Source organism: Acyrthosiphon pisum, chromosome A2 (assembly GCF_005508785.2).
Source record: "Acyrthosiphon pisum isolate AL4f chromosome A2, pea_aphid_22Mar2018_4r6ur, whole genome shotgun sequence".
Taxonomy (NCBI): Eukaryota; Metazoa; Arthropoda; class Insecta; order Hemiptera; family Aphididae; genus Acyrthosiphon; species Acyrthosiphon pisum.
In genome coordinates, this window is record NC_042495.1 from 660,864 (window position 1) to 673,648 (window position 12,785).

The 12,785-nt window shown below is 27.8% G+C and overlaps 1 protein-coding gene and 1 non-coding gene across 2 annotated transcripts in view; one reads left to right on the plus strand and one right to left on the minus strand.

Annotated features, from left to right (window-relative positions):
* The first annotated feature begins 2,102 nt into the window (after positions 1-2,102).
* TRNAL-UAA lies at positions 2,103-2,186 on the plus strand. Its single transcript has one exon. It is a non-coding gene; the product is annotated as a tRNA-Leu (tRNA).
* Positions 2,187-5,541: 3,355 nt separating this feature from the next.
* The window catches only part of LOC100160611 (BCL2/adenovirus E1B 19 kDa protein-interacting protein 3), a 23,932-nt gene continuing 16,688 nt past the window's right edge, over positions 5,542-12,785 (minus strand). The window contains exons 2-6 of the mRNA XM_001951458.5: positions 8,820-8,997; positions 8,637-8,715; positions 7,969-8,048; positions 7,081-7,224; positions 5,542-7,010 (exon numbers count right to left, since the gene is read on the minus strand). Of these exons, the coding sequence (XP_001951493.1) occupies positions 6,956-7,010; positions 7,081-7,224; positions 7,969-8,048; positions 8,637-8,715; positions 8,820-8,997 (536 nt within the window). The 3' untranslated portion in view covers positions 5,542-6,955. The remainder of the gene's footprint in view (positions 7,011-7,080; positions 7,225-7,968; positions 8,049-8,636; positions 8,716-8,819; positions 8,998-12,785) is intronic.

Consider the following 12,785-nt stretch of genomic DNA (forward strand, 5'->3'; position numbering starts at 1 on the left):
AAATAAGTCAAATATTTTCAAATTGTATGGTGTATAGAAAATAGAAAATATTAACATTTAGTCAACATTTCATGTGCCTACGGTAATTTGTTTAAGAGTTGCACCAAAAACCAAAATCAATTTTCTCGAAAACAGATTTTGCGTAAAAATTTCCGTTTTTCCTTAATTTTTATTTTGTTTTTCACTGTGCTTTTGAAAACTACTGGGAAATTTTTACTTTTGACCCCCCAAAGTACCAACTAGATTCACTTTCCTATTAGAAAAGAAACTGTTGAAGAAAATCCAAGCACTTTTACTGTCTTAAAAGGTGATGTCAGACACAAAAAAAAATTTAAAAATTAAAAAAAAAACACATCATTGTAAAATTAATACATTTATCAGTTATCTTTCCACTCAGAATCTAAAATGTAAATAATATAATTGTGTGTTTTTTTTTTATTGGTCTTAAACTCGGCAAATTGTGTTTATTAAGAAATGAAATGTATGTATATACTCAGGAAAAGGACAGAAAAACAGTAGTTAAATAAATTTTTTGGACCCCCCCCCCCCCCCCATTGAATAAATCCTGGTTGCGCCACTGTTGAAACTTGTAAAACAAAATTGTTATGTTATTTAGCAATAAATAATTATACTATATCATTATAGTATTATAGCCATACTTTTTATATTACTTTATAAACAAAAATATACCAATTACATCATATTACATTACAAATATTTTTATTATATTTTTCATAAACCATCATTATACGTATACCTATTATATTTTATTATATAAATAATTTATCAATTGAGTTTAGACATTTATTTATTTTTACATGACGATTGATTATGACATCGACTGTTACATAGCATATTATTTTTAAAACATGCTCACTTACTTGATTGGCAAGGAGTTTTTGCCTTACACGTACAAGACAAAAATCCTTGCCCTCCTAAAATTTTTTTAATCATTTTTTGCAACGAAAATTCAACATTTTTATTAATTTCATCAGTAGTGAGAAATTGAGTTGTTGATTTTTTTCAAACATTCACTACTGAAACATCCTTTAAGGAAACCATATTTTATAATATAGATCAATATTAAAACATTATTATCTTAATTGATATTGAAAAGTATGCTATTATATGTAACAGTCAATGTCATAATCAATCGTGAAAAATAAAATAAAAATATTTATAATGTAATAATATTTTGTTTTACAACAATTACACAAAATAGGTAATGTCCATATAATGTATTTTCGTCAAAATTCGTCCACGATCTGGACTAATCTCACTATCTGGATATCCAATTCATGAAATGAGTGATTTCACTTTGTGGATGCGACATATTCATTAAAATAAGTCGTAGGATCTTAGCTATAAAAAAAGGAAAGACAAATATGCAGATGTGTATAAAAAAATGCCAGATGTGCTCTAAAAATCTAAAACAAAAAAATGTTTGTACTTATAATTGATGATTTTTACATAAAGTGCTATTAATGCTTAATAACTCTGGTGATTATTTCCCCATCAATCATCGGTAATAAGTAATAACATTGGGATGTAATAATTGCCTATTAAATGGTCAGCCTGGAAAGAGAACAATCGAGAAGTTTGATTTTTGTCGAGTCTGCCACTCTGCTAAAAAGTAAGTTGCTGCCTGTTGGCCTGGTGAAGAAAAATAAGTTAGAAAACTATGAAAGCTCACTCTGAGAGCATGCTAAATTTAAGGTTTCTAAACGTATTTTAATATTTAACACACCGAAAAAAATATATATGTTAAATGTTTTAGTCTAGGTACAGATATTTTATTTTTCTAACCAAATTTGGGTAAAAATTTCATATTTCCATAGTTTTTTTTTTAAGTTTTTCCAAGCGCTTTTGAAAACTAATAGGAATTTTAACCTCCTGTCTTTCCGAATGCACCAACTAGATTCACTGGCCCGTCGAATAAGTTACTGAAGTTGAAAATCAAAGCATTATTTCGACTACTTATCTTAAACACACCCAAAAAAAAAACTCATCATTGTAGAATCATTAAATCTATATATTTATTGCTCCACTCGGAAACTAAATATATTGATACAATATCAATGTTTTATACCCTGAAGCGTATAGTCAGGTTGGCCGAGCGGTCTAAGGCGCCAGATTTAAGCTCTGGTTCCCAAACGGGAGCGTGGGTTCGAACCCCACACCTGACAAGTCTATATTTTGCTTATTTTTTGTCTTTAACTACATTGACAAAGTAAAAAAAAAAGTCCATTGAAAATGCTATTATTTTTATAAATTATTGGTGGAAATAAATTCAATTGAATAATTAGTATAATATGATCGTACACCGTAGTACACCAACAACAAACTTGAGCAACGAGAAAACACAGTTAGATAAAAAAAAACCGATTGCGCTGAGAAAGCATTGCATTCATATGGACCACTGAAAAGGAGGGCACCCGCAACACTCAATTATAGAGGTTCACAGTCCACATTGTATACAGTGGATGGGGGTAGGCACTCACGAGCGAATAACCGTGGCACTTTCTCCTTGGTTGCCACTATAAACTATGAAGTATTAATGTATTATACTTACATTGAAAACTCTGAATACCGAACACTCTTGGTCCCTTAAATTGTGTCGTTATTCGGAAGTGTCTGCTATTCAGATGAGCATATTTCTGGTTTAATTGCGTATGTTAGTTGATAGGACAATTAAAAAGATTTAAAATAAAAATAAACTTACGTCGAAATGTTGAAAAGTTTTGAAGAAACATAAACAAATGCGTGATACGCATGGCTTTGATAAAAAAAATAGTTAATTGCCCATAACTAAAAAAATAAAAGAGTTATATTCAATCTTTAAAGGGTATTTCTTCATCATTTTTGGTATATACTTTCATGTGACGTTGGCCGGTCACTTCACGATAGATAGATATTAAGTATATAGCAATAAATAATGAATAATGTATAATTTTATTTATAAATTATAATTTACAATCTTTTTTTCTAGCTAAATAATCATCTATTTTTTTTAGATGATTTAGGCAGTGTTATATAGCCTACAATGAAAAAAGTAATGGATAAACCAGAGGCCCCTAAATAAATTCTAATTATCGAAGCCTGGGGGCCATGGGCCCCCTGCCCCCCCTTAATCCGGGCTTGACTATTGAGAGGTGTCAAATTGTAAAATTATTGCTTACCCATATAATTATGTTTATTATGTTATATAGTTAACCCAAGCCTGGGCAAGTTAATGATAATTTTTAATTGAGTAAAGTTAAGTTGATAGACAACATTTTAAAAAGTTCAAAGTTAATAGTTAGGTATCCTATTTTTTTTTAACTCTGTTATGTTAAAAGTTATATGGTAACTTACAATTAACTTATGTCAAGATATTTATTTTATTTTTTTCAATATAAAACCTAAAAATTATGAAGAAAATATTTTATATGTTCATGAGAATTGTATATTTGTACAATTGTACCTAGGACCTAGGTATATTATATTTAGAATTCATATTAAAATTTATTTGTATAAACATGCTATATTATGCATTATTAATATTATTATTATTAAAATATGCCATTATGCCATGGTATGGCACAGTACTACACTACTGTCTACTATGGTATATTGTATGTATGTATTTATTCAAGTTATTTTTGTTAAAAAATTCTGGTTAGTGAAATAATTATTAAATTAAGATTTTTATTTTGAGATTCTGAACGGAGCAAGAAGGCTAGTGGTTTTACAATGTTTTTTTTTCATACTTTAAACAAAATTTCTACCAGGAGTACTTAGATTTCAACATATAGTATCTTATTTTTTAGTAAATTGGATAAAGATGGTATATTGGTACTTAAAAAGGTCATTTTTTGTAATAGTTTTTTAATGCCCCGGGAAAAACCACCAAAATACCCTATTGCTAAGCTATTTTATTTTTAACGCTTTGTCTATCACCATAGAAACAAATATAATTTTAAAATAACCGCTTAAAACTGTTACAATGACACTCCGCTCAGAATCGTTTTTTTATCTAATGGAATCATTGAATTCAAATTCAAACTCTAATAATACACTATCTTGTTCAAGGACTGAAGGGACGATGGACAAATTCTTACACCTGCAACACCGCTGACATGCCCCACTGCACTTACTGGCTTTTATTTTCCATTTTAGTAAGATATATTTATGCAATTGCAATATGTATCATCATTAATAATTGTATTATAGTTATAAATTAACGTAACTTGGATTTGATTAAAAGTAACTCATTATTTATTAAGTTCATATCAATAAAAATAAGTTAAACTAAAAATTAAGTTAATGAAAACTAAAGTAAAAGAGTTAAATTAAAAGTTAAAATTAACTTGACTTTAACCTTTTTACTAATTTGTGCACAGGCTTGGTTTTACCAATTTAATTAGGTATCAACATAAATCTCATTAAAATAAAAATATTCTTTTTATATAACATTGTCACTTAAAAACAATACTGAAGAAAAAAAATGATTTTTTACTATTTTTTATCATTATTTTATTTAAGTTTCCTTTTTTGAATAATACATTTTTAATAGTATATTTAGAAAGTAAAAATGTATTGGATACATAATTATTATAATTAGTAATTAGTAACCCAGACAATTGTTAAACTTTTTTTCATCTTGCACATTGATTTCAATCCTATTATTCATTAATCATTAATCATAATTCATAATATTATATGAGTGATTGTGTGAATACAATTTAGAAGAACATGGGTATTTGGCATGGTCAGTATAGAACACGGATATAAATACTATATCCGTGTTATGGAAGCATTTAAGTCAATTACCAACAGGTATTTTAAAAACATAAAGATATTAAGATAGCTATATATTTGTATAGATAATCCCGATAAAATGTTCAGTTTCTACAACGAAGGCTGAAATTATTATACAAAATTTCTAATGAGTAGTTCTTATCAAAACCTACAATTTTAGTTAATTTTTATCTCAATTAATAAAACAATATTGAAAATAATTACAGATTAACAATAGGAGATCGCATGTTAGTAACGTAGCGGTACAGCACATATAAAATTTGTTGGCATCATCAATGAGTATAGTAAAATATCTATTAATATTTTATTAAGTATTCCAAACATCTTGTGGATAATCTCTTAACATGGATTCTAACACTAGCTAAGTTGTAAGTTTGTAAGACAACTTCACGTTCTATAAATCTAACATTTAATATATTGTGTTTTTCATTCCTATGCGAGGGGACTTCATCATCATGTTTCAGAAAGTTTAAGAAATCACTATTGTTTGTTATGAATGAGCTACTAGACCACAACACTTATCATAACATTTGATCGTTAATAGAAGCTAAAAAAGTAACTGTATAAGTGACTACCTTTGTAACTAGAATATCAATCAACCCTTCCCTCAATAGTCAATAGTAGTACTAAAGTTGTACTTTTATAGTAGTACAATCGATAATATATCTACAAAAATGATAATTCTTTTTTTAAAACAAAATATTTTTTAAACTTAAAACAGTTTTATACGTAGCATTTTTGTTAGGTTAAATTTAATGATTCGTAACTATAGTAATATGCATATTGAATTAATTGGAAGTAAGCAAACGTCAATAGGGGAAGCTGGTTTCATACCCGACTCCCCATGTAGCGTTTAACAAATATTTGAGTTTAAAACTATAATTAGAACTTACAATTTGTTTGTAACAAAAAACTTAAAACACAACAAAATTGAATAGATTAAAAATAGTTGAAATTAAAATATAAAATAAAATAATATGTAAAGTATTTAAAATAACATAAGAATATAACTAAGAGAAAAAACAAGGAATTGATATTTTCATGTTTATTGAAAAAAAAAAACCATACATGTAGGTAATATAATTTACAATTAATATGGAAATATATATTCTTATAAAAATGTGATAGGTAAATACGTTACACAAAGTTAATTTTTTTTTTAAGCTGTTATCTATATTAACTTAATGTTACATTAAGCTACTAATAAATAATAAAAAAGTATTTAATAACCACAAAATGAGCTTGTCATTTGGGTAACACAAAAGGATGAGCCAGGTCCTCATTGAACATGAGGTTACCTTACAAAGTGACACATTGACGACAATGAAGTGTACTGGCTAATGTAAGAATAGAAAATCTAACTTAATTATTACAAAACATACAAACAAAACTGTGTTCATTTAAGTTTGATATAAACAAAATATCATAAAGAAGATAATATATATATATTTTATATAAAAAAAATTATAATAAACAATAAAAAAACAGACTTATCACAACGGTACTAAAATTATATTCTTACATAGTTGGTATAAGTTTGTATTTATACCTTTTGTTTAATTTAATTCAAAAATGATGGTCCCCTCCTTATTTTTTCCTCAGAGTTTAAAGCTTACTGGTTTGATTAATAATTTAAAATTTTAGTTTATTAAGAGAAACTTAAATATTGTTCAATAATATTTATATAAGAATAAAGTCAATTTTTTTATTTTTGTGATTGTTATATTTAACAACAATAATAATATTAAATTATTTAAGTATGTACATGACTTTTATTTCGACCAGAGGCCAGAGATACTAATTTTTTAAGTTTATATTGATAATAAGAGAAATTTAAAAGGATCAATATAATCAAGAGTACCTAACAAAATGTATCCGAAAACTTTTTGTTGATTAAATTGTATATTATAATAGTAAATATTAGACATATTTCCTAATCTAATGTGTCAAATTAATAATAGCCATCTTACATATTATAAAAACTTAAGCTACATCATAAATATAATATTACAAAAAGGAATATTTTGAGGGTTGTTTTTGAAAATAATGTAACATGCATTTTTGAGTTTCAGACTTAAAAAAGACAATGAATTGACACCATTTATTCTTGTTTTTTTTTGTGCATGTGCATATAATGTTTCGTTCCGCAGACTGATCATTCCAAAACCACTCTGGACATCATAATACCGCCTCGTTTACATAGCCAGGCACTAAATATAAAGTTTTTTCATAAATTAAATGATCCTACAAAAATTATAATATTATAATAAAGTCCCATACCCAACGCCAGCTCCCAGCAGTATGGATAAAATATTGGTCAGGAACAATGTGTACAAAACTTCTTTGGAAAAGAGGCCGTCTTTACCAACCTTGGCATTGCGCATACTGTATGTCTTTTTCTTGGGATGAATGAATTTCCAGTTTCTATGGGAAAAAAAAATAAGTGGTTATTAAAAATTCACAAAATGATTAAAATATTATCATTTTAACCATAAATTAAATATACAATTTTTAAATAGTGAGTAGATGCAAATAGTCATTTTGAAATGAAAACCGTAGTGGTCCGCTATTTGATCTACCAATTTTATTGTTTGGTGCAATTTACAATTTACCAATTTTTTTATTATACAAAAGTTTCCACAATGCCTGCGGTCTAGTAAAAAATCCCATGTCTTAAAATGGAAAATTTTAATATTACAAATAAAATAATATATGAAAACACTTATGAACCTATGTATGTTTACTAATCAATTAATGTCAGTTTTTAATAATTCATAATCTTTAATTCTATTATAAATGTATTGAATTTTTTTTTTCACATTTTTAAATGAACGATTAAACGTAATGTACGTTAACGATTAAATGTATATGTATATATATATTGTACAAAAGATGAAATATGACATATTCTGATCAAATTTATCATTTTAACATATAAATTAAATGCTTAATATTCTAAATGATTTAATTGTCTTTGTTATTACTATAACCAGTATAACCAAACGGGGGAAATATAAAACGTCTTATTTCTTCTACCTATATATGATTATATGAACAAAAGTATATATTGCCACTTATACACATTAAATAATTACAAAAAATGATTAAAATTTCAGATTTCTTTAACCTATTTGTAATATATATCAATATATGATTATAAATAATTACTTGGGAGGTGCCTGGTCTGGTCGGCTACTCCAATCCCAAATCCAATCAGTACTTTTATCCAAGTTATACAATTCTCCACCCTGTAAAAGCAATTACATGTACTATTATATATTTTATAACCAATTATAATTTTAAATCAAAACTAAAACCATTTGGATTTTTTTTTTCAGTCATTGTCTTACAATGCAGTTTATACAATATGTTCAAGTTAATCATTGATAGAGGTACCATTTAGGGTTAATAACTATAAACTTAAATAATTACTATCCATCTAAAAGAATGTAGATAACCTATTGACATATGAAATAGATTTCAAATTATCATAAACTGAAAATGTTATACCTATTCTAAAAACCGCTTAAAACCTATTGTTTATTATACATGGTAACTTGATAAAAAAAATAAAGGTGTTGCCATTGTATTATCTGAAGTAGCAGTAATTGTGAATCATTTAATTAACACACATGACTTAATTATAAAAGTGAATCATTTTGGCATTACAAATAAACAATTTGTATTCAATATTTTAATAATATAATATAAGTGAATTTTACAATATTTTAACAGTTTCTATTATATTTAGCTTCTAATCTTTAGATTAGATTTCCTTCCATATTATTAACTATAATTAAACCTTTTACTCGTAAGTTCTATTTGACAATACTTACTCTGTTTGAATAATTTATGTATACTCCCCTGAGATCATCTTCCAATTCATTGTTTGGACTGTTTGGCGGTGATTTTGGACTGAAAAATAAGAATAAAGCAGTCTGTTATAATTAAAGGATAAAATATAATCTACTGAAACAAATTTATATACTGTGTACAATATTACAAGCTACAATTATTACCTGCCCTTTATGGACGATTCTTTAGACAAGACTCTGGACGAAGAGTTGCTCTCCCTTTGTGCCTCTTTCAACAGTCTCAGATATTCTTCACCGGACGATATGAATGGCACTGGAGTAACACGGTCGGCGCTCTGGAAAGATATCGGTGATGTGCAGCTCGTGATATCCACCCAAGATTCTGGAATAGAAACAAATGTGTTGGTTATAATTTATTTTTGAAACTCCTAAGTAGAAACTAAATAAAATTCATAATGTAGACTAATATTATGTATATGTGTGTCGAAGGACGGGGGTAACATATTATCGTCGAAAAATCTCTTACGTATAATATTAAGTTTTGGTATCCCCTCCCTCCCAATGTAAAGTTAAATTTTAATCGTTAGGATTTCAAATATCTGCTATTATGAAAACATAAAAATTCGTATGAGACATACAAAACCTAAACCCTCTTATGTGCACATGTGCCAATATTTTTTGTAAGACCTTTTAAATGTATTTTTGAATAATTGAATAATTTTTATGTTTAAAACTAAAAATATATATTTTACGAACATTGAGTGACTAACCTATTATTTTTATTACTAGAAACGATAATTAAAAACAAGTTGTTTTTGTCTACTTTAATATTTAATTCAGTTTTAGCACACGGGAGATGATTATTGATTCGTAAACGGCTGTATGTGAGCCAACCACTGGTGAACAAGAGAGAGAGAATTATAATACCTGAGGTAACTCTGTACGCAAAAATATCTACAATATAAGTAAGTACATTTGAAATCTGATCGAGCTCAGTAGTTCATTTTTAAATTTATTTATTTAATAAACTAGTCAGAAAAATATCTAATTACCAAACAACAAATGATTTAATAAAATAGGTAGGTACATGTATAGGTGCAACTATGACGAAATTCGTATTGTCACAATTTACCTCGCAATTGACTATAGTATATATATAATACGTATATTATATACATAGCGAATCTTTTAAATGTTATTCCCACTAATTTTTTCAAAAAGTATTAACGTGTTTGGAATTTTTTTTTTCGTAATTCAAATTGTTTACTTTTTTGAGTGAAAGGATACGTCATATTTAATTTTGTAATATTCCAGAGCAAAATATTTTTCTAAGAATTTCAAAATATAAATTTAATATCGAATTTCGGATTTCGAATATTTTTTTTTAGAATAGATTAGCTTTTAAAGTTTAGACGAGCGGAATAGTGGACAAATATTTTGCGGAAAACCGGTGGGAGCCATTATTCCACTCCACTTCACGCATACAACCTTTAAATACTTATAAATTTACAACTAATTATAAAATATATCAGTTTGTAATTAGGTTTTTGTAGAACTAAATTGTCAGCAAAAAAATATTCGCCTTCAGAATATATGAAATTGAAATTGTAATATAATATGCAGCCTATTAAAAAAGTAATAACGATCTGCAGGTAAAAGAAAAATATGATACTTTTCAAAAACTTTGTTGGTTAATGACTTCAATTAAATATTCAATAAAATATTTCTTAAAACAGGAGTTAAAGAACCACCCATACAGGCAATGAAATCCTATATAGAGGGCGTAGGTATCATCTATAATACATGGTTGATATCGTGTCGTCATCTGTACATGCGTAAGACTACGAGTATATACACCGGTGACCGGTGTCGTGGTAAAACGTGTAATGGGATATATATGTTTATTGTATATGAAATAATGATTACAAAATATGTTTATCGTGTGTTTGGCGACCGATTGCCGTATATGGCCGTCCCACAGTAATGCGATAACTCCATTAGATTGGGAGACATGCGACATAATATGTTAATGCAAACGCAAAGCACCAACAATCTACCTTACCTTAGTATAAACTTGGCCACGATTGCCCTAGGACGATCAGCAAATAAAAATATAACACTGCGCGCGCCCATTATAATACCCACCCAACCACAGTTATTTTTATTTATTATATTTATTATTCCGTTGTTATTATTATTATTGTTATTTGTTATTCTTCTATATTATTGGAATTTATTTATCGAGCATACCAATATAACCAAAAACGAACAAATTGTCTTTGGAAATTGAACGCAACAGAATACTTTTTGTAAAGCTAACGATTTGGCTAATTAAATAATATTAAAAAATACTTTTGTTTTTCAAATTAATTTATAAAATTATAAAATCGTGTGAATATTGACTTACAAATCTAATAACTAATAAAACACCCCTATACTCACCCTACTGAAGGACAAAGTAAAAAATCGTTTAAACTACGTATATATCTATTATAATAGAAGTCTAATATACAATGTATTATAATAAAATACAGGTAGATGCGTAGTATATTTTACACAATAGTTTAAAATAAAAACTTATATATACAGACCCAGACGAAAAACAAAACAATTTAATACGAACTCGTCCTTGCTATATAACGACAAAAATGTATACGACGAAAAAAATGGGAATCAATTGGAGCGTTAAAAAATAAACAGCGAAAACAACACGCAGTGACAACACCCGACCATCACTTCATTGACATACCATCAAAACGGGCGGTTTTCAACCACACAAGTACCTACCACGACATACATTATATATATAACATAATATAAACTTATGACTATAATGTAATATATAATATTATATCGTGAATCGTGGTGACCGTCACACACATAACCACAAGTGTCATCGTCGTAAGCGTATAATATGACGAGCAGTGCGACACTGCGACCGTATCAAGTTTAGCGAAATCTACACGGAACGGCCGCGTTAACGTCTCTATATTGTCGTCTCCTCTAGCGAAACAAACCGTCATCGTGTACGTTACGAAAGTTCAGAGATGCAAGCCGCGTGTTACAAGATATATTTTATTTACAATAGTCGCGCGCTGTATATACAATGCTGAACAAGTAACAATATTATATTTTACGGTTCTTAAACGGACCACCATCTGGCATCGTCGCCGACAACAAATATTGCGTTGCGCGCGTATACACGCGGCCAGAGGTCAACTATCACGGTATATAATAATATTATGTAGGTACCTATACAACGCTAACCGTCCATGTTGTATATAGCGGCAGCGAACAACAACAACAACAAACTGTTTATGACTTTGTAAAAACTAGAAGGTAATGGGGTGATAGTATAACAAAAATTTTAAAAAAACCGGTATTTTTAGGAATAGTTTATGATTACATGCAGTATTTTCTTAATCCACTGGGTTGAACGAATTTATGTCAAAACATTATTGCGTGTATAGAAACTTAAAACAGTCTATATATTTTTAATTATTTTGAAGGTAAGTATATGGAAAATAAAAATATGAAAACTAAAAAGCTTAAATTAATATTTTTTTTCATTACAAGAAAATAACTAAAATCTATTCTGTGGAAACATTATTACTATTTTTCGTTTAAATATCCATTTTTGTCAAAAGTTAAACTTCAAATAAAAATTGTAACTTAATTTCCGAGATTTTTTGGTAAAGATGGTTTCACTTAATATGATGAGAAACCTAAAATTAAATTTTTAATATTTTACACAGTAAAACGAAAATAATGTCATCATAATAATAACTAATATAACTACAGTATACGTTATAATAATAATGCATAGAAAACAATTGCAAAAGACTACCTAAATATTAAATAATATACGAATACGCATTCGCATAACGTTTCTCGTGCACCGTTGAACATTCGCGGTTGATATCAAAATCGAATTTATAATGTAGGTATATGGATATACGCACGGACTAAGATATAGTATATCTTAGTCCGAGGATATACGTCAATAGATAGCTGATAATTGATAGCGCGACAATTGATAGCGGTCAATTAATTGCACGTAAATTGATCGCAAGCGACTTTTCATAGTAGGACAATTTGTAGTGCCGTATAGAATTCAATAAAAATAATAATAAAATAAATTATTTAAAAAATATACTAATAGTAAAAATA